The sequence below is a fragment of the Nilaparvata lugens genome, chromosome 7 (genome assembly GCF_014356525.2).
Source record: "Nilaparvata lugens isolate BPH chromosome 7, ASM1435652v1, whole genome shotgun sequence".
NCBI lineage: Eukaryota > Metazoa > Arthropoda > Insecta > Hemiptera > Delphacidae > Nilaparvata > Nilaparvata lugens.
The window spans coordinates 55,576,723-55,600,057 of NC_052510.1; the positions used below are offsets into that span (position 1 = coordinate 55,576,723).

At 33.9% G+C, this 23,335-nt stretch overlaps 2 protein-coding genes across 4 annotated transcripts in view; one reads left to right on the forward strand and one right to left on the reverse strand.

Moving 5' to 3' along the window:
- Window positions 1-7,158, reverse strand: part of LOC111053280 (protein ROP) — a 49,155-nt gene extending 41,997 nt beyond the window's left edge. For 2 of the 3 annotated variants that reach the window (XM_039433212.1, XM_039433211.1), the window contains exon 1: window positions 7,016-7,157. In XM_039433212.1, the coding sequence (XP_039289146.1) occupies window positions 7,016-7,043 (28 nt within the window). In that variant the 5' untranslated portion in view covers window positions 7,044-7,157. Of the gene's footprint in view, window positions 1-7,015 lie in introns of all 3 variants that reach the window. The other variant, XM_039433213.1, reaches the window with a different exon arrangement.
- A 165-nt stretch (window positions 7,159-7,323) lies between these two features.
- LOC111053274 (transcription initiation factor IIA subunit 1) lies at window positions 7,324-23,212 on the forward strand. The gene is made up of 8 exons (XM_022340122.2): window positions 7,324-7,623; window positions 11,551-11,755; window positions 14,748-14,996; window positions 16,512-16,640; window positions 17,720-17,832; window positions 18,983-19,144; window positions 21,074-21,163; window positions 22,202-23,212. The coding sequence occupies exons 1-8, from the start codon at window positions 7,606-7,608 to the stop codon at window positions 22,307-22,309; spliced, it is 1,074 nt and encodes a 357-aa protein (XP_022195814.2). The 5' UTR covers window positions 7,324-7,605; the 3' UTR covers window positions 22,310-23,212.
- Window positions 23,213-23,335: the final 123 nt, after the last annotated feature.

Here is a 23,335-nt window from a genome sequence, read left to right on the forward strand (position 1 = left end):
TGATTTCACTTTAATTCTATAGGTATTCAGGCGCGTACTCACGAGGAGGGGAGGGCTAAAGGGGCTGTAGCCCCCCCTAAAAAAACAAAAAAAAGTAACATTCCATTTTTAAATCCGTCAATAATGAGTGGACACATTGCAAGATCGCATACTGATCTAATCATCCATCACAACGATTTGAGAGAAACTTGATGAAATAACAATCAGTTCTATATTTGTTTGATAACAAATAATTCGATATTTACTAAACTCCTACTGCTATTACTAACTGTCCAATAATTCGATGGGAAAAAATTGATTCCCTTCAATGTTTGCACAGAGATAGAAATTTATTTCCCTCAATGTTTGCACAGTGATACAGAAATTGGGCTATTCTAAAATAACCATGATCACCAACTGTGTAAACAGTGTCTGCATCACCGACTCACTGCATCTCTCTGCAATCACTATATCAATCAATCCTATAGTTCCTACTCAAAACTTGCATTCAAAGAGATTAAATAATCTCAAAATGCCTTAATATACTGGTGTTTATAAGGAATTTTAAGAAAGTTCTCCGTTGTTTGGCCCAAGGACCCCCAGTCAGCCCCCCTCACCTTAATTAATTTCTGTGCGCCACTGGGCCTACTCACCATGTTAGATTATTAATATAAATTTTCCCATTTCATCTAATGTTGGGGGGTCCCAAAAAGATGTCAGCTCAGCAGTATTAATTATGAACATTTTTGGTTCCATGTTCATGGTTGGTGGGGGGGGGGGGGTTGGAAGCTGTTTTTACTGAATTTAAGGGGGAGGGGGTGCGTTCATTTCATCCCTGATAGAAAACATCAGCAGAGCTGAGGTTTTGGCAGGTTTTACTTTGAAATCTGGGTGCTGATCAAGTTTAAAAAAAATACATAGTGCTTTTGACAATATTAATGTAATTTTCTTTATTATGGAATAATACCACATCATCTCCTCCCACACATTAAATTATGGAGAAATACCACATATGGTATTTATGGAGAAATACCATATCCTTTTATTATGGAGAAATACCACATCATCTCCTCCCACACATTAAATTTACATTTTTTTTTAAATATGAAGAATAACTTGCATAATCTGTATAATAGGAATAGTGCAATTGCATTATTTCTATCTGTCTGCCATGATAGGGAACTATTAGGTTCAAGAGAACATAAACAAGTTCTGAGTTAGGACTATACTGAGCTATGGTGAGTTCCACGTTATAATGTCAGTGGAAAAGAAAGGACAACAGCGTTGCCGATTCTCTGCCTTCTATAGAAGATAGCTGATACCGGCATATCTGATGTAATATTCACTGTTCATTCTTGTTAAAACCAATCAATAATTTTTTATTCATCAAGGAGATAATTTTTTCAGTGATATAATAAATTTCAATATATTGTTGAGTAATCATATTTCTACATTGTAAAAAAGAACTGGCAACGCTAGAAAAGTATAATGCTTTTTGCTGTGTCGAATGATAGGCAAGGGTAGCAACAACTATGTTAATCAAATGCTGCCATTATAACAAGGACCTCACTACAGCAGGAGCAGTCAGCAAGTCCAATTAGGTTAGAAAGAAATTGGTCAGAAACAGGCGGAGACCAGAGTCGACCGATTATGAGCCCCTTTAGATTCAAGAATTTGAAATACGAAGCTTACTCAGCTTGATTAGACCATAGAAAAAAAATCTTAAACTTTTTTTATTATTGATTCATACAATAAGTACATCATCAAAATGATAGGGAGGGGAAAAAAGGTAACCTTGTGCTATTCCTCTCCCAAATTTAGATAAGGTTACACTTAGTCCGAAATAGGTTGAGTCTTGTAGTTGTTCACTTCACAAAATTTTCAGTCATTAATACTTCCACAAAGTAGATTTTCAAATTTAGATGCTTCAAAACCAAACATAGAAGCAATATTTGTCATTATTATCATCACTAAAATAGGAAATATTCACATACTAAACTAATGGGTGGATTAAATTGTTCTATTATGTTGTGTATAGGTGATCACTTTTCACCCTCATTGGCTTTTCCATTCCGTTATAAGCTATATTTTCCCTATGATTGAACAAAAACCACTTTTTTCTCAACCAAATTTTTCTGCAGATCCTAAAATAAGGAGCTTGGAAAAAGCCGATAAGGGTGAAAATGGATCATCCATATACTAAGTACAATAACACTAACTGATCCTACTATTAGATTCTTGTGAATAGCTTTGTTTTAAGTTTACAGTCAGAATTACACATTTTAGTTTTTATTTTCTTGTCACAGAATACTATTAATAATTTACTGGAAAGCGTGTTACAACGTTTACATCGTTACAACGAGAACATTAGACCCGAATTACTATAAAGTCGCGGGACATTGATTCTTATTTCATTCACAATACTAGGAACCCCAGACAACCAGTATTACGAGAACATTAGACCCGAATTACATACAGTGTAAAGTCGCAGTTCATTATTTCTGATTGAATTCATAACACTAGGGAGCCCAAAATTCGGATCTCCAGTCGCTAGCACCAACACCGGCCACTGGTGCCCCAGTTTCCTTCAGGGTAACCGTCCACTGGAACCGTATTCAACCGATCAGTTCGGCCGTTGGATTGGACGAATCTCCCGGCCGTTAATTCGGCCAAATATGGTCGTCCATTGGAACCGTTTACGTCAGTCTAGTTGCCAATTATTGAATTAACTACTATCATAGTCACCAAAATTTTTCATAAACAATGATTATATTGAGATTTTGAAAATTGATTGAACAGATATGCACTAAATTAGTTATTACAATAATACCTTCAACAAATATCCACTAAATTAGTTATTCATTATTAGGTAATCTTTGTTCACAGATTCCTTTAAACATCACAACGATGATACCTTTGTCTCGCATATCCCACAATCAAACATGCTCTTGAACCAAACTTATCAACTTTTCATTGTCCAAAGCTACAACTTTATAAAACAGAACAACTTCAAAAAGCAAAAACAAACAAGACTGTGAAACAATTTTAGGTTAGGAACACTTTGTTGTCTCAGCTCGACTAGTTAGTTCGGCCGGATAGAGCCGGAAAATCCCATTCAATTCGGATCGAAAAATTAATCGGCCGTATGAACCTGTTGCAATGGACGAGCATCTATTCCTTTCTTTGTTGGGGGATCGTTCGGACGAGTTCGGTAGTTTTCGGCCGATGCTAGTTCGGACGAAAACGGTTCCAGTGGACGGCCCGCCTTAGGGTGCGAACAGAACGGTCAGTTCGATATTCAGCTTTCAATGTAAGTCGCGATCGCGGCTGACCTCCTTCTAAGGCTGGGTTCTGGGTTTAGACCAAACGAGCATAAGGATAGACCACGAATTCTGGAGCATAGAACACAAGAAATAACCCGACATTTAAGGAGCATAAAATAATATGTATGCATAAGTGTATGAATTCCATGTTAGTTCTCATGGCTTTATCCAAATTTTTATTAATTTTTGTTCAGAAGAAGCATTTTGCTCGTTGGGTCCAAGAATAGTATATAGACTATACATAGCTATAGGGTGTTTCAAAAAGAATTACCCAATTTTAAACAGTTATATTTATTTTAAAAAATGGTGCACACAAACCAATTTTACATTGAATTACTCACAAAAGTATCGAGTTCATGATGATGTATTATAATTGTTTTATGTGCCCTCCTTTTGAGGCTCGGACGACATCTAGATGGTAACCAAATTCATCCCAGACTGATCTCAAGATGTCTTCTCGGACTATAGCTATTGCCTCAGTTATCCTGGGTTTTAGCTTCTCAATATCAAGTGCTAAGGAAGGAACATAAACACGATCTTTAACGTTGTTCCTCCCTTAGCACTTGATAGTGAGGAGCTAAAAACCAGGATAACTGATGCAGTAGCCACAGTGCAGGAGCTAACAAAATGCACACACCCGATCTACAGTCCAAGAAGACTGAAGACATCGTGCGAACAGTCTGGGATGAATTTGGCTACTATCTAGATGTCGCCTGAGCCTCAAAAGGAGGGAACAAAGAACAATTATAATACATCATCATAAACTCGATACCTCTGTGAGTAATTTGATGTAAAATTGGGTTGTAAGCACCGTTTATAAAAATAAATAACTATTTAAAATTTTGTCATTCTTTTTGAAACACCCGGTATTTATAATATATTGTAAGAAGTGAAGGAACATAACCTAGTCGTGGATTGGAAATAAAATACCTGGGTCAATTTAACTCTTGCACAACATCAGGACGCTACTATGCGTAGCAATAACATTCGATCATCTAGCTGAGTTAAGCTATGGACTGAAGCTACCAGTTATCCTGGTTTTTAGCTCCTCAATATCAAGTGCTAAGGGAAGAACAACGTTAAAGATAGATTTTATGTTTCTTTATAATATCAAGTGCTAAGGGAAGAACAACGTTAAAGATAGACTTTATGTTTCTTTAGAATATCAAGTGCTAAGGGAAGAACAACGTTAAAGATAGACTTTATGTTTCTTTAGAATATCAAGTGCTCAGGGAAGAACAACGTTAAAGATAGACTTTATGTTTCTTTAGAATATCAAGTGCTCAGGGAAGAACAACGTTAAAGATAGACTTTATGTTTCTTTAGAATATCAAGTGCTAAGGGAAGAACAACGTTAAATATAGACTTTATGTTTCTTTAGAATATCAAGTGCTAAGGGAAGAACAACGTTAAAGATAGACTTTATGTTTATTTATAATATCAAGTGCTAAGGGAAGAACAACGTTAAATATAGACTTTATGTTTATTTATAATATCAAGTGTTAAGGGAAGAACAACGTTAAAGATCGTGTTTTTGTTCCTCCCTCAGCACTTGATATTGTGAGCTAAAAACCAGAATAACTGATGCAGTAGCTACAGTCCGAGAAAAAATCTTGCGAACAGTCTGGGATGAATTTTGCTACCGTTTAAATGTCGTTTGAGCCTCAAAAGGAGGGCACATAGAACACTTATAATACGTCATCATAAACTCTATACTTTTGTAAGTAATTTGATGTGAAATTGGTTTGTGAGCATCTTTATTTTAAATAAATATAACTGTTTAAAATTGGGTCATTCTTTTTGAAACACCAGGTTACAAACCTTGCGTTGGTTCAACCCCAGCCTAACTGTTAATCCACGAAAAGCAACCCACGCCGCAGGATGTTTTGTAAACCATTGCTGTAGAATTATTCATAATCAATCAGCTGACAAGTGGATTATTCATTGCATGTATTACACAGATGTCTAGAGAAGCCTAGCAATGTTTACAAAACATCCCACGGCGTGGGTTGCTTTTCGTGGATTAGCGTGGGTCTACTTTGCGGCGGGCCTAACACATTTGAAAGAGTTTGAACAGTAGTCTCTATTTTTGTTCACCAGAATGATATTTACATGTTTTTATCATAAACAGCTGATGAGTGACAACAAAGGAAACATAAATCTACACCGCGACTTACCTGACCTCTGTAAGCAAAGTCATATGCATTCTGGTGTCGTCAGCACAGCTCCTACACCAATAAAAATTTATTGATTTCAGCTGATCTATATCAGCTAGTGTTTTTATTGGTGTAGGAGCCCTACCTGTGCTGACGTTACTATCAACCACCTGTCATGCACTATGGCTTTGTTTACGGAGGTAGTGGACTTACTAGTTGTTTACACCTCCACAGTCGGTAATGACAGTGTTCTAATGTAATACGAGCCTGTTTTATAGAATCCACTAAAATTCCACCACATTGACACCTCTATCTCTTCTTCCTAACATTAATTTGGTGCGAGGGAGAGATGAATGATTCATGTGCCAGGTGTTTACAATAAATTAATTGATCATTGAAGTGGAAAATAGGCCTATTTCTTTTTAAAATTTAATTCAAACTTGATTAATGGTATTATTATTTATACATTGTTAGGGCAAGACCACACTAGGCGTTTTCAGACGAACCGGCAGGGTAGAAAGCTCTTCGATTGGCTGATTAGGTTGGCGTTCAGGTATCAGCTGATCTGAGAGCTTCCTGACTTGCAGACTTGATTAAAAACGCCGGAAAAAATGCTTTGTATAGCTTGACCCTACTATTAATAGTTGTATTCTGCTTCAATTAATTTATAGTAATGCTTCTCACTAAAACAGCACTGATTTGAATAAAAAAAGAAAAATAGTCACAATCGTAACTATATAGTAACTGAATGGTCGATAATTTTTATAAGACTCGATTATTGTAAAAAAGTAACTCCAACGTTTAATCTAATAGATCTAACAAATTGGAGCCAAATAACACCCAACCCAACCACTGTAAAATGCTCAAATGAAAACAAACTTTAGCCAACTTTTTTGCACCATATACTGTAATCACGAAAATAAATTCAAAACCTACTAGAACGTAAACTGTGTAATGTACCAGAGAGTTATTGAAAAAATTAGAAATGGTGCTGTATGACGGATTTAGGGGTGCACGTAAATTAAATTTATTGGACATACAAATTTGACATGAAACAGATGGAATTGGATTGCATTAATTTCTTATTATATTAAGACCAAGATTGAATACAAGTGCTTCACATTCAAATTTAGTGTACCAGAATATTTTTCTATAAAAATCAAAGTCGAGTTGATAATAAACTGGTAACTAACAACATTTTAATACTAGAGTTTTGAACAAACATAATGGAATTTTCTACTTTTCCAAGACCCCAATAGTTGTTAGAGGAGGGTCATTTCGGCAAATACAATAATTTAGATTTATAAGAATAAGATTTCCTTATTGACAGAAGTGATATCATCATTATTTCAACCAAAGAGCTTTTGACTCATCGGTTTAAACATGAATAATAATGGTGATAAGGACTATGAACTAGGTTCCTTCAAAGATATCTGAGAGCATCTTGATGGATAGAAGTTGGTGGATTATGGGTATAAATTGTTGAAAATTGTAATCATCAATTGAAATAAACGTTATATCAGTTATAAGAGATATAAAGCTCAATTTATTACTTACTTTGACCAACCAATGCTTTCAGCGCCATTTTGCTGCAATATCAAAATCCAAATCCAAAAATGTCTACTGCTACTCCTTCTGTCAATTTTTCACTGCCTTCTCAATACCGTTTTCTTTGGTGCTCAACATATGGTAGGAACCAAAGCTATGATAATTAATTTAAAGTATCAATTTTTGAAATCTTTTCGAATAGAAAATCAATTTAGTCATGATCAATTCACAAAAGAAATATTAAATATTGTAGTTGATTTGAAAACTCTCCTTGAAAATCAAATTTTGATTTTGAACCTAGAATCACTTTTGATACCTGATCATTTTATTAGAAAAACCTAGAACAGCTCTAAAATATTTTCAATTTTCTCGTAGATATTAGCTAATTAAATTCTACTCAATTCAATTATTTATACATTATAAATAATGATATACAGGATATGACGTTGATATTTTTCATGTGTAGTGGTATGGGAAGGTTGGAGAAAGTATAAAAGCGCTGCAGATCGTGACGAAGTCGGCTTCGAAGCCCACCCTTATGTGGGGATATTATAGATTTTATGGTGTTCTCAGATATTATTAATTGAATCATCTTGACCATGAGTCAGTCAGGAGTTGTAAGTAACTTATTCCTACACTTTTATGTAGTTTATTATAACTTAAATAGTAATCATGAGATTGCCCAAGATTTTCCTGTATTGACTCAACATATTTCTGCTTAAAAACCTAGGCTATCACAACTTATGATACATGAAAACTTCTCACTTTTCTAACATTTTTTCATAGTTTTAATATTTTAATAAATATCTCTTAAAATAATTAGCTTAGGTATGTGTCTATTGCAAATTGAAAATTGGCCAGTCACACAATAATTGATGGTTATGTTCAAGGCTAGAAAGGCTATTCATACGAGTAAATTACAATAATAACTAGACCTTCAAATTTCAAAAAAATCACTACCAATCTTTATCACAGTAACAATAGTTCCATAGGAATATTGTGAAGTCATCCAAATATAATATTTCCTAGAATAAGCATATTTTTATTTCACAAAGGTAAAGAAAAACTGATAGGTAATACGTCCGCTCCTCCGGTACCGTACCGCTTCTGGACAGTTTTTTTAAGTATTGTGCTATTAAAGATTTTTCAAGAAACCCTTAGATATCTCTAGTTGAAGGTACTGGCATTGCAATTTTTTGAAATCAAAACATTTGCTATTAGTCCTATATGCTATGTACCATATTGTGGTGTCAATAATTCTTAACGAGAAGTAACTGCTTATCTTACAGCTATTCTAGTTAGTTTTAATTTATTTATGGGTTTCTTTTCCAAAGCTATAAAGTCTTGTTTTCTGGAAACGCCCTAATTACATGACTATTAGTTTAATATTTTAATGGTGGTCAGAGTATTAATGCATGATAACAATATTGTGGGCGAGGGCAAGATTCACAATAGAAATCTTGAATAACTTAGCAAGTTTTTCAAGGCACGTATTGAATTAGGACTCTAAGTGACAGAGCTAGTTACATGTCATAATTTCTTATTATGCTCATTGCATCATTAGGCCCCAACCATGCGGGCGTCTTAGACGCGCAGACTTATCTTCGCGCTTCTCCAAATGTATGGCCTCTTATGGGGAGCGTCCACTCCGGTCATTCAATTTACTACATAACAGAATGCATCCGGTTATCGAGCTAAAAAATTCAGCAGAGGCAATTCCTTAGAGGCGTCTCGAGACCCGTGGCTAGAGCACATACGTTTTGATGACTCATTAGAATTTTATGGTGTATGGACGTTATGACGACAGATAAAGTAGAAGTGGTGTCTACTATATTGATTTTACGATTCATATCCTATGAATCATCAAATCTAAGGAATTTATAGATTATGTGCTCTAACCGTTTATAGCCGCGCGTCTCAAGACGCCTTCAAGGAATCGTCAAGGGAATAAGTGTAAATATTTGAAATTTTATAAAAACACTTCACTTACATGGGATACTTTTGTACAAATTAATAAAAACCTTGTAGTACCCTTTATTATTGAAAACTTGAAAATATTTCAATATAATATAGGGTTCTACAAGGTTTTTATATTGTTAAAAACAATAATAAACATATTGAAATATTGAAATATTTTAAAGTTTGTAATAATAAAGGGTACTACAAGGTTTTTATATTGTCTTTATTAATTTGAACTTTTGTATTTTTATTAAACGACAATACAATGTCTCCAATATATACACTGCTCACAGACGGAAGAAAAATTGAATTGAAATGACGTTATTAATTGCACCTCAAGACGCCCGCAATACACTATGGATTTTTGCAACCAGACATCAGGTACTGGAGGCCAGATGGTGTCTCTCTCGAGTCACCTATCATCGGTCACACTATTTCAAACATGTAATCAGTGGATCTTTGAAAACAACCGTTTGAACTTCCTTGCTACCTTGAACATCCATAGATTAGCTAGAAAACATAATCTTTCATTGATAAAAAGCTTATAAAATTTTATTATAAATTAAAGTGAGTAACTCGATCTCTTCTTTCTTTAGGGCTACTTCCAATATAAATCTGAGTAACCTTTTAAATAATTTTGTCACATGTTTCGGCCACGATGTTTACTATTATGTTTTAGCTATTGTAGTCGAAGCATGTCTTGACAAAATGATTTAAAAGGGTACCCAGATTTAGATTTTTATTTATATGAGTAACTTAGTATTATTGTTTGTGAATACAGTAGACTACGGTGCTATAAAGAGTCAGATAAATTATCATATTTTTAATTTATTGCTTCCAACTGAATAAAAAAGTACCTACGTGGTAGACAATGAGTTGAATAATTAGTTGACATGATTTCTGTACTAGATAAAATCAAGCAAATAATTGATCAACAATTATTTTTGTTTGAGTTCAAATCAATAGAGCAGTCTTCTCCTTCTCTACTCTAATTTTAGAAACATCGATTATATTTTGGCCCCTATAACACTGGCTTTGTTAACTTTCTATTGCGCAAACAATCATGTCATGAATAAATTATTTGGCTGACTGATTGCGGAAATATTTATCAGGCACTTTACAGATACAGAATAGTACGAAGTCGATTCAGACACTATAGCTTCAGTCGTACCCAGAAATAAAACAAAAGAAATGAATTTTGGATTGTTTAGGAAAATTGAGTGTCTAAAAACGTCCAAAAATCGATAATATGTATGTAACTAGACTCCTAGTCTAGCTACACACATATCGAGATGCCGTCCTACAAATTATATTACTAGAATTGGAGCTCTATCTATTCAATTGATCGTAATGTTTTAATCGGTTTACATTGTCCCTTAAACACCTGTTTTCATTGAAATCATCCCGATGTTCCAATACAATGATATTCCCAATTGTTCCTTATTATTACACTTGAACCTGTCTTCATTAAAATGATACTAATGTTTCAATTGTTGCATTGCACTTAAATCAGTATTTATTACAGATGAAAGTTACTGAGATATTGCAATATTATTTGAATGCTAATGCTGTTTACCATGTTATCAATATTTGCAGTAGCAGAAGTTTTTGTTGAATAAATTTGTCTAAATTAGTCTTAGTTAAAAAGATTGTTATGCAAAAGGAGAATAAATTTCATTTTCATTTTATTTCTGTGTGGTTTACAGTTTTTAATTTGGATTTCCTTTTAATAATAATGATTAAAACCAGTATTCATGAACTAATCCTGATGTTTCAGTCTCTCGTTTCTCGTTGCACTTGAAACTGTATTCATTGAAATCATTCCGATGTTTCAATTGTTCCTTATTATCACACTTGAACCTGTCTTGATTGAAATTACTATGATGTTTCAAATGATTACATTGTACTAAAACCAGTATTCATGAATTAATCCAGATGTCTCAGTTTATCGTTTCCCTTTGCACTTCGACCTGTATTCATTGAAATGATCCCGATGTTTTAACTATTTCTCATCACTATCTCAATTGGAATGATCTTGAATTGTTTACATTGATCTTGAACATGGAATTTATCCTGATGGTTGTAGTTTATTGTTTCTCGTTGGATTTGATCTTGTATTCCTCGAATTAGGCTAATCCTGATGGTTCAGTTTATCGTTCTTAGTTACACTTCTTCTTCATCAAACCTTTCTGCCTCTCAGCGTCGGGTGGTTTTGTGACTTTGATCCTTAGATAGCTCCTGATCAGATAGCTCTGTTCTCCATCATGTTTTTCATCTCCTGCCAGTTCTATCCTCGCATCTTTCCCAGCCTCTCCATATACTCGTGATACCCCAGTCGTGGTCTGACCCCTGGTCGATTTCCTTCTGGTTTGACTTCCAGGAACTGTCTTATTTTCCTTGTTCCCTCTTGCATGTCCTAGCCACTTAAATTGTCTTCCCTCCAGCAGCCTACTCACAGGCCTCACCTCTAAGTCGTTCCTAACCGTTTCATTTCTAATGCGGTCTCTTCTATTCTTAGTTACACTTTAACCTGTATTCATCGAATCGGCCCTGATGTTCTAATTTGTTTGGTTTGTTTGTGGCAGTTGAAGCTGTACTCGACAGTGATCGACGACGTGATATCCGGCGTGAGGGAGTCGTTCCTAGACGAGGGCATAGACGAGCAGGTATTGCAAGAGCTGAAGCAGATATGGGTGTCGAAGCTGATGTCTAGTAAAGCGGTGGAAGTGCAACCGGATCCACCCGAGCCACAAGCGGTAGTCAACAATGTGCAGAAAGATGCCAAGTCTGGTAAGTGAAAGAAATCTACAGATGAAATTACTGAGATATTGAAATTATTCAATTGCTAATGAATTAATAATTCAATTATCATTAAATGAAAATCCAAATTAGATGCTGGAAAAAACCTCGAAGACTTCTGCTAGTGCAAATATTGACAACAGGGTCAACAGCCCCATCCAGCTGTTTCCGTCGTGTTTAGAAGATTTTGAGCTGCTTAGTGCATGATGGCGGCATATCAATGATGGAGAACACTGAGATATTGCAATTATTCAAATGTTAATGAATTAATAATTATACATCTAGCTGTTTACCCTGTTGTCAATATTTTTGAAGTAGCAGAAGACTTCGGTATGATTTACAGCATTTAATTGGGGTTTTCGTTTAATAATAATTATGAAAGAAATCTGTGACGTTACCATCCTTTCCCAATATCTCTCTCCTTAGTAGAGATTTCCCAATATGCTCGTGGAGCCTGTTGCATGATATAATACAAGCCCATAGTTTAATCCGTGTTTCGGATGGACTCGTTAAACCGTTGGTCCTGTCTGCCTAAAAAGCAGTCGTTAGGTCATGTCAGAGGCCTTGAAATTGATCAGTTGCGACCTGAAAACTCCGACACCAGACCTGAGCCAGCCAGGTCACTCGAAATTATTATTATTATTATAGTTTAATACTTTCCTTTTATAACAACCGGCTGACTACTGGTTTAATGTATATTACTTTTGCATGATGAAATACAAACTAATAGTTGAATAGTTATAATAGTTTCCTATTATAATAACCAACTGACTGCTGGTTTTATTATTACTGTATATGACTAGGTTTTTTATCATGCAATAGGTGGTTTAAACTTTAAGTCCTGGTTGCACAAAAGTCGGTTAAATTTTAGTGATTAATTTCACGAGAACCAATCAGGGAAGGCCTTTTTGATAAGACGGCTTCTCTGATTAATTCCCGTGAAATTAATCATGATTGCACAAAAGTCGGTTAAATTTTAATTGTGATTAATTTTACAAGTCCCAATAAGAGAAGCCTTCTTTCCGAAAAAGCTTTCTCTGATTGGTTCTCGTGAAATTAATCACGATTAAAATTTAATCGGCTCTTGTGCAACCGGGCCTAAAACAAAGATAGACGAATTTTGATTTTTGACTTTAAAAGAAGTAGAAAACATCCATTCAAAATTTTATCACTTATTATTTAACGTATGGCAGATACACAACACATATAAAGCTCATGAGTCTCAAATGCCTAGATATACACTGTATATTTCAATTTCCAATTTCTTCAAGATGTTGTGTAGTTTTTGGTCAGGAGAACATAAGTTTGTCTGACCGCCATTATATGCTAGTCCATTTAGCGTTATCATTTATGTAATGATATCTATTGCAACTAATCACGTGTTGATTCTGTCTATTAAAATATATTCTTAAATTGAACACATCTTCAATTTGAAAGGAAGGAAGTTGAAAGAAATATGAAGTTGAAAGAAGTAGAGAACAATCCATTTAAAATTTGAATTACTTAGCGGGAGGAGGGATTGAATGGCAATGTTTTTGTGTGAGACTATTAGAATGCAAAGAGAACGTTTCCTACAGTACATTTGAACTATCTTATCTAAGATCAGTAAGTCGTATTCATTGCCTTCAATCTTTGTATGTTAATTTGTGTGCATTCGTTCAACGTATTTTAAATAAGCACTGCTCACTGATGAGATAATGAATTCAAAGTTCAGCTACGGTACGCCCAAATAATAACTTTTATCGAGCAAGGCTATTGTGATTACCTATCCCACACAAACTTGATTTGCCTTCTTTAAATATATAATTTAATAATTTGAAACAATAACATTGTTTATTGTTTAAAAATCTAATAGGAAAATTCATTGATTATCAGACTAAATTGATGAACTACAGTAATATCACTCATTACTAATTATCGTTATCGAACCATGTATTGCTTAACATGAACTTGGATACAGCCACTCAAATGGAATAAATAATAACATAGCCTATTATTTTAGAGGAGAAATAAAACCTCTGTACATTTCAAATGAATGAATATTTTTTGCAGATCTCAAATTGTTATTGCCTAAAATATGAACTGAAATGAAAGCATTTTTTATTAGGCTGAGATAGGACTCTTTAATCCTCTTTACCACTAACCTCAAACTGAACTATCTGAAAATAATATCGCAATAAATTTAGCTTTGGCTGATGTAGCTATTTTCAACTGATAATAGCTCACATTTATGTATTTTCTAGCTAATTCTTTTAATATTATCATTCTATTCTCATGATTATTACCACTTATGATATCTTAGTCTTAGTACCATAATATCTCCATAAATAACCTAGCTACATTTGGAATCTTAGTTCCACAATATCTTCATAAATAACCTAGCTACATTTGGACTATTTTATAAATTAGAATTGTGTGAATCTGGATGATTGAGTACATGAATAATTTTTTTTCTTAATAATTTTTGATAAACTGCAAGATTTTTATTTATTAATTCATCCGAGCTTCAATGAAACATTCTTCATCTCAAGCTAGTGCAATAATATGTATGTTGTTGAGTGTATCTGTAAAGCTGATTTTTCGTTTGTGCGTAAAAGCCGTCATAAACCACGACAGGGAGAGAATCTCAGCTTTGGGTAGATTTCAATTTTCCACATAACCTAAAAGATTATGTTAAATTATGTTTTAATGGGGCAGATTGAGCTTATACTTTTAAATGGCAATATATTAATATTATTAGAAATGTTTAATTCTTTAATAATAAAGACAAACAATGAAAAGTTATTTGATCAGCTGTTTTAGCACACTTGAAAATTGTACAATATGAATGTCAACAATGCTTGTCGTCGTCGACTGCGGAAATTTACGCACAAACGAACTATGAGTAGATATATGAGTATCATGTAGTGAATATCATGTAGTTCAGATTTCAATTTAACTGGTTTTCACAAGTTTGAGTTGGCTAATCAATTTTAATCGACAGGAATTCAACATGTTGTTTCAACCCAGCATCATCAACAGCAACATCACATTTTACAACAACAACAACAGCAGCAGCAGCAGCAACAGCAGCAGCAACAACAGCAGCAGCAACAACAGAGCACTTCGAATTTCCTACAAGACTTCAGCAACAAGCTAGTACCTATTCAGATAACGTTACCGCCTCAACAGGGATCAGCTGATCTCCATCAAAGAGTACTTACTATTCAAGTTCCTGCCTCAGCACTCCAAGGTACGTTTAGAAATTCCATTTTTTACCCTCATAAATCGGATAAAAATTTGCCAAACTAACGACAATCAGTGTTAGGCTCAACTCACACTACCTCGACTCAAATCGTACGACTCCAGTCTGAACTGAAAAATAAGTTAAACCGAAAGTAAAAGTAGAACCAAATAAGTCGAGCCAAAGGTATCCTAGACATAATATAATAAAATAAACAACAAAAAGTATAAAAGAAGGAACCCGTGACTGTGTCTTTAATTTTAAATTTAAAACTAATTACGTTCATTTGCAGAAGGCAGAAGATAACAATTTTATTGCTGACATATATTTCCGATACATGGCTAATTGTGGTATTGTTATGCACCGAAATATATACCAGCACTATGATTCTCATCTTCTGTGTCTACAAGTAATTAGTTGAAAATTGAAAAATATAAATTTAAATAGGATATAACAAGCTTTAATAGTGTTATATTATTAACAATAGTTTAACACATTCAGAAAACAGACCACACAGTAACACTACAGAACTGAGACACTGCTGCCGCTCGGCTGTCGCACGGATATGTGTGTTCTCCTACCACCATCACCGTGTCGTGGGCTTAGCCACTACCTCCGTAAACAAAGCCGTAGTGCATTCGTGTGACGTCAGCACAGGTAGGGCTCATACACCCTAAAATAATTATAATAATTCGCAAGTCAACGATAATAGGCAGTTATTTGGACACCAGGTAATAATTATTGTGTGATTGTTTTCATTACGTGAATGATCAAGTTTTGAAAAACTATACTGAAATAAAAATTCGTTGATTTCAGCTGATCTATATCAGCTAGTGTTTTTATTGGTGTAGGAGCCCTACCTGTGCTGACGTCACACGAATGCACTACGGCTTTGTTTTCGGAGGCAGTGGCTTAGCTCGGCCGTACGTCGGCGCGGGCTCGGTGCGGTTATATGTGTCCCGGCCTTTAAACGCCATCAGCTGATGTTCAGCTTATTATATTTGTATTTGTACAGAAACAGTAAAGGTGCGTTTTCGTTTGTGCGTAAACTTCCGCAGTCGACGACGACAAGCATTGTTGACGTTGACATTCATATTGTCCAAATTTCAAATGTGCTAAAATAGCTGATCAAATAACTTTTCATTATTTGTGTTTATTACTCAAGGATCAAAACATTTCTAATAATATCAACATATTGCCATCTAAAAGTATAAACTCAACCTCCCCCATAATTGAACATAATCTTTTAGGTTATTTAGACAAATTGAAATCTACCCAATCTGAGATCCTGACCCTGTCGTGGTCGACGACGGAATTTACGCACAAACAAAAACCCAGCTTTAGATAGATATAATGAACAAAGCAACAGCTGATGAAAAGTCAAAGGCGCGTATTTGTGGAGCGTAAGTCTGTACGCATCTTGAGGTATAGTAATGAGCATGCTTCTTCATAATGAGGTGATGTGAAACCTACGTCCTTATAAATATTCTGTTGTCATTGAGGATGTGTGATTTGATTGTTTAGGGAACCAGCTTCATTCAGTGCTGACTGGATCGGTGATCTCAGCCACGATGGCTCTTCCCCAACATCTGGCTTCAACCCTCCTCCAACAGCATGTCACGGCAGCCCTACAGGGACAGACTGCTATTGGTGGTTAGTATAGATACTCTCTATGACTTCAATCTTGAATATGAATGCTATCAGAGTAAAAAGTTTTAGTTTAGTTCTCTCCCACACACCGATTCGTCTATGTGGGTAAAAAGATTCACAATTTTGTTTATACAGTATTTTCTCATTTGTAAATTGAATAAATACTAAAAAAATTGTCAAAAAACACAGATTTTATTGATAGATAGAAAGACTGGGTTCGGTTGTTATCAGAGATTGACAATGGTATAGCAACCGAAACCGGTCTTTCTAACTATCAATCAAATCAAATAGTTTTATTATTTGTTCTTGAGCAAGTACTCATACAAATAGGAGTTGCTATCCTAATCAGATACATAATACATTCTTGATTAACAGAACAAATGATCAAAACACGAACATTACAAAAAATCCTGCTACGATAATATAATAACAATATTCAAAATTGGTTAATAAAAATCTGTGGTTTTTTGACAATATTAGCTTCTCAACTACACCAAAAGTTTTCTCATTTCATGTATTTTGATTTGTGAATAACTTTTTATTTGAGTATTGGTATAGCCTAGACTCTTTAAATGCAATCGAAATCTATTTTTCTCAAATAAATGCTGTCAGAATTATACTAGTATATAAGTTGGAAATATGAGACAAATCAATATCAATTTATAAGTCTCAAAATACCTAGATGCTATTTCACATCTGTATGAGTTAAGTATTGGAGGTTTATGTCTCCAGCTAAACTTCTCAAATAACTTGCTAAACTTCTCAACTGAAAATTTTGTGAAGTTAACAACTACAAGACTTGACCTATTTCGCACTATGTGTAGCCTTATCTAAATTTGTTAGAGGGATAGCACAAGGTTACCTTATTTTTTCTCTTCCTATCATTTTGATGATGTACTTATTGTATGAATCAATCAATAAAGATAATATGGAATAGTATAGTATTATTCGGGAGCTATTGGAGTTTATCTAGAAACTAGGTGTTTCCTGTTTTCATGCGAAACATCAATTCATGTTTTCGTGTACTAGTTTCAATTTATTGATGCTGGATTAAAAATTGAAATACTTGTTATTTTTTGCAGGTACTGCTTCTCAACCTCAGGTGCAATCTTCTCAGCAGAATATTAGTAATAATCAAATTCTAAATCATAATAATTCGCAAGTCAACGATAATAGGCAGTTATTTGGACACCAGGTAATTATTGTGTGGTGTTTTTGATTATGTGAATATTGAAACATTGTAAGCTTGAATTGGTATTTTACCAAAAATTATTGTATATTTATTGTAATAACCAATATAAGTTGAAGATTAACTAAATGAATCGCATTGCTGTATTTATGAACGCTCTTGAGAGCTCTATTAGCCGTGAGCTAATTTGTGTCTACTAGTAGCTCTGTGAACAGTAGACCTCACGCAGTATTCTCATCCACAAGTACTTGATTGAAACTATAGACCTTATGGGAATAAAGCAATAGACTGGCTTCTCCACACATCTGTGTAATCACTTGTCAGCTGATTTATGATGAATATTTCTATAGTCTGATTTTTTTACTCTAAGGCTAGTTACACACACATCGATTTTTGGTCGTACGATATTTTGTCGTCACTATGAATTCTATGAGATTAAACGGAACTTGGCAAACATCATATGTTTGAAATCATCTGTTCAATCTAATAGAATTTATAAGGACGGTAAAATATCGTACGACCAAAAATCGATGTGTATGTAACTAGCCTAATATTGGCGTATGAAGGAGGCTCTTTTTTCCTTTTATATTATCCTTGAGATGCAAAATTTCCAAAAACCTTGTATACCGTATACGTCAACGCGCAATTAAAAAAGGAACATACCTGTTAAATTCCATGAAAATCTATTACCGCGTTTCGCCGTAAATGCGCAACATTTAAACATTAAGAGAAATGCCAAACCGTCGACTTTAATCTTAGACCTCACTTCGCTCGGTCAACAAGATACATCATACACGTCTTTGCTTATTCTGTTGAATTGCGATATAGTTCAGCCCGTTATAGTGTATTCCCCGTTATAGTAAATGTTTTTCATAGTTCCTTGAAACGGCTATATACAGTGGAACCCCGATAAAGTAGATCCCGATTTAGTAGTACAGACCTCGTAATAGCAAACTTTTCAAGTGGTTACTTGAGATGTACTTTATCGAGGTTCCACTGCACTAGGCTTACAAAGTTGAAACATATTTTTGGATTAACAACGTCATTAGATGCTGTCTCAACTTTTTGTATTATAAAATCACTTGGAAATGTATTAGATAATATATTTTTGAAATAACTGGAATATTGAAGGTTTAGATTTTGATGGCATTTGCAGACTGGATCCGGGGCCTTATCACAACTAGATGGTACAAACGACACTTCAGACGACGAGGATGAAGATGATGATGATGAAGAGGAGGAAGACATCGATGACGATGATGATGTCGATGAAAAGGACGATGAGGAAAACGAGGACAACGATAATGCTGCTGAAGAGGTGAGAGAAGGATGGACGACTTTTACAATGTGGCTGTAGATGAATCTGTTATACTATTGGATGATTTACAAACCCTACTTAACTTATAGTTGGTTAATGATTTTTTTCCACTTTTTGACTTTTTGGTTGATACAAAAGTTTGGACTATTTTACAAATACTTTACCATGATATTTCACCAACTTGCTACAAGTAAACATAGTAAGTGACCTACTACAAGTAAGTCATTGCAAACAGTGGACGTGTCAGACAAAGCATTGTCTGAGCAATATTATAATGTTTTAATTTACACTTGAATCACTCATCCTTTTGAGACAAAACATATTTTTCAGTTGGTTAATGAATTTTTCCTTCTTTTTGACGATCGTCAAAATTTTGTTCATCCAGATAATTGGTCAACTATTGATCTGAAACTGTTTTATTGCATGTTTATTCTTATAGAAATTATTGTTAGTGAACCTTCCTACTAACATTGCCTCATCCTTTTGGTAAAAAGTATGTAGGTCTAATTTATGAATGGATAGGCTTCAACTATTCGGGCGTCATGGACACGCTGAATTTTATCAGCTCATTAACAGGATGCATTGTCTCTTATGGGGTCTATACGAGCGAAATAGACGCTCCCCATAAGACGCTAGGCATTCTGAAGACGCGCGAAATTAATTCAGCGCGTATATAGTTGAGGTTTAATTGGTAGTAGAGTAGGAAAATACAATATTCCCTTCAATACACATATAAACTTTCCACTGCATTGCAAACATTTGGGCCTACTATAGAGTGAGTGAGTATTTATGAAAAATAACCCATTTAAATAAAAATACTAAGAAATTGTCAGTGGTGTAACAACCGAAACCGGTCTTTCTAACTTTCAATAAATCTGTGGTTTCTGACAATTTATTAGTATTTTTATTTAAAATGAGTTTATCAGAGATTGACAATGGTGTAACAACCGAAAACGGTCTTTCTAACTTTCAATAAATCTGTTTTTTGACAATTTATTAGTATTTTTATTCAATATGAATAATTACCACAATATTAACTTCTCAACTACACAAAAAGGAAAAATAACCAATTTTTTAATCACTTTGGTAACATTTAGAAGTGAACTTGTCTACTACAATACTAAACCCTGAGCTATTATTGTGGATATTCTGGTTCAATTCTCGTTGTAAATATCTTCTGTGCATTTATCCAAGTAGAATCTGCTCTCAATTCAATGATTGCTATGCATTAGGAAGAGGAAATTTTCCGGATTCAATATAAAAAAAAAAAAAAATCAAAAATTGACTGCTCACTATTCGAATATTCAGACCCACAGATGATTAAAAAAAGTAAAGTTAGAAGTAGTAGAATAATGGACCCTCATAGTTCCCGATTTTCTAACTCTAAGGGCTCGTTTCCGAGCTCAGGATTTAGCTAAGTTCTTGACTTTGAACAGCTGGAGTCAGAAAATTGACTTTCCGAAACAGGGCGTAGTCCTAGTCCACGTTCAAATTAAATTTCGAAAAACTAGAAAATTGATCACAAAGTAAAGTAGTGTAAAATTTCAGCTATTTGAATTATTTAGGAATGTTTCATTTCGTCAAGGAAATACGTTTCCAATTATAGAAATGAGAAAATAAAGATTATCATAAAAACTAAGACTACGCCCCGTTTCGGAAAGCCAATTTTCTGACTAGCTGTTTAAAGTCTAGAACTTGGCTAAATCCCGAGCATGGAAACCGGCCCAAATAGATCATCTTTACTTAAAATTCGGCAAAAATAGAACAACGAATGAAATTAATCTAATTCCAGAAATAGCCTACTACATTCATATTTAACTGATCTCAGAACAATCAAGTAGTCGTATCGACCTGTTCTTCGTATTCTATTCTTGTTCAATTCTCCGCCATGGTGAATGTTTATCAAACTATTCCTTTTGTGTGCTGCAGGAGCCATTAAATTCTGGAGATGATGTGAGCGAGGAAGATCCAGGCGATATGTTCGAAACTGATAATGTCGTGGTCTGCCAGTATGACAAGGTAAGCATTTCATGTTCCACTATTTCATTCCCACAAAGAAGAAACTAAAATAAAGCTACTGAATATAACTGATTAAGAATAGAAATTGATTTCATTCAAAATAAACTCTGTTTAGAATTAACATTGATATGCTAATAATAAGAATATTTTTAAGCATGTTTTATTGTTGAGTCAATTTAATTCATTATTTTTCATTGGTGACATATTTCTAGAATGAAGGTAAATTCAACAGAACTTTCTCATAGATTCTCTATTACATAGATCTCTCTATTACAGATTTGATAACATGTATTTCACATTAAATTTTGAAAATTATCAGTTTTGACATTGCAAAATTAAATGCATTCAACAACCCTTATTTAGAGATCCAATGAGGCTAAATAATTGTTTTCAAAAATGTCTCTTCCTACAATATAGCTACCGGAATGAGAACAATAAATAAGTGATAGTTTTGCTCTTTTTCCTTGATGCATACTTCACATTAATCCCAATACTAAAATAAAATCAAATATTGGGTAAATGGCAAATATGGAATTTCGTTATTAATGATCTAGTGTCTGGAGGTGAATTTGTTCTGAATCATATTGTATGATGAAATGAAATAAAACTCCTATTTCTGCTATAGGCTACTTAAAAAGTATATTCAGTTTAATAAGATCAGGATTAAATGTGAAAGACTTGATATTGTCAAATTTACCGATTTAATATCAAAGATTTGACAATATAAAGTCGTTTTCATTCAATATCATCTATTAAATATTCGTTTTATTCAATATTAATTTGATATCATTCTATAGATATCTCCCACATCACCTTTACAACAACAGCGAAATAATTATGGTTCCTTTGTTGTATTAACTAATTTTGAAATGATATCCAATCAATCCAAACTGAATGTTTTTGTCCCCGATCACAAGGGACTTTTATTTAAGCTTAACAATAATTGAAAATTTTATGCAGCTTGCTCAGGAAACTCTCTTTTCTTTAACATTTATCTAATATTGAAATGATATCCAATTTAATTTTTTTTTGTCTCAGATCACAAGAAGCCGCAACAAGTGGAAGTTCTATTTGAAAGACGGCATCATGAATTTGGGCGGAAAGGACTTCATTTTCCAGAAAGCCAACGGTGATGCTGAATGGTGAAAATGATGATGATTATGATGATGATGATATCAGTGACCAAGAACAGGTGCTTGATGTTCCTAGAATCGTAAACTGAAACTAGATCCTTGTTATTGGACAGTATGCGGCCTTAGCTATTTTGAACACTTGGATTTCTATTACAAGGGCTTCAACTATACAGAATAAAGTGTGATTTATACAAATAGTTTTATAACTAAAAACATGGGAGAGTAGTAATAGTTATTTTACTTGGCAATCATGCTGTCTTTAGCGATTCTAGAATTTTTCTCGTTGAATTAGGTACCAATTTAAATATTTTTTCTGTGTTTGTTATTTCACCATCTTGTTGAGAGATTAGAAAATGTTCAGTATGATATTATTTTCTGTACATTTCTTCATTTGTGTTGATTATTTTTTATTTAATAAATACAGTAACAATTCACCAACAATGCCTTATGATTTCAATGCTTTGCCAAATAGAAATAATAAGTTACATCAATTCCACAATACCTCAATGATCTAATCAGTAAACAATAAGGTTCAAGATGATACAGATAATCTCAATTAAATCAATTTTATTTCCACATACAAAAAAATAGATTCTTGAATTACTATACAGAGTAAATTAAACATAATTTATTGTTTGAACATTCAATCTTTCTTACACTTAATAATATATAGTACAAAGTGCAACACTACTGGCTTAGTAATACTTCACCGCCAGTAGGAGTAGCAATAATTTATTATTACAAAAGGAGAAGCTAACCATTTTTCAGAACTCAAGGATGTAGCTCTAGTACAGTAATCCATAGCCTAACAACGAAAACCTGTGACTTTAAGGATAGTTCAACAACCTTTAAATTAAATTTCAAATTGGCAAATAAATAAAATTACAATATTGTCGAATATGAGTTGAACTTTAACCGAAAATGAGGATCATGTAGACATATAAAATATGAAGGTTATGAAAAAGTATTATATCAATGCTCAATGATAGAAGTTTTTCTTCAAACTAGATAGAATTTGCTTTCGTCTATATAAAACTGA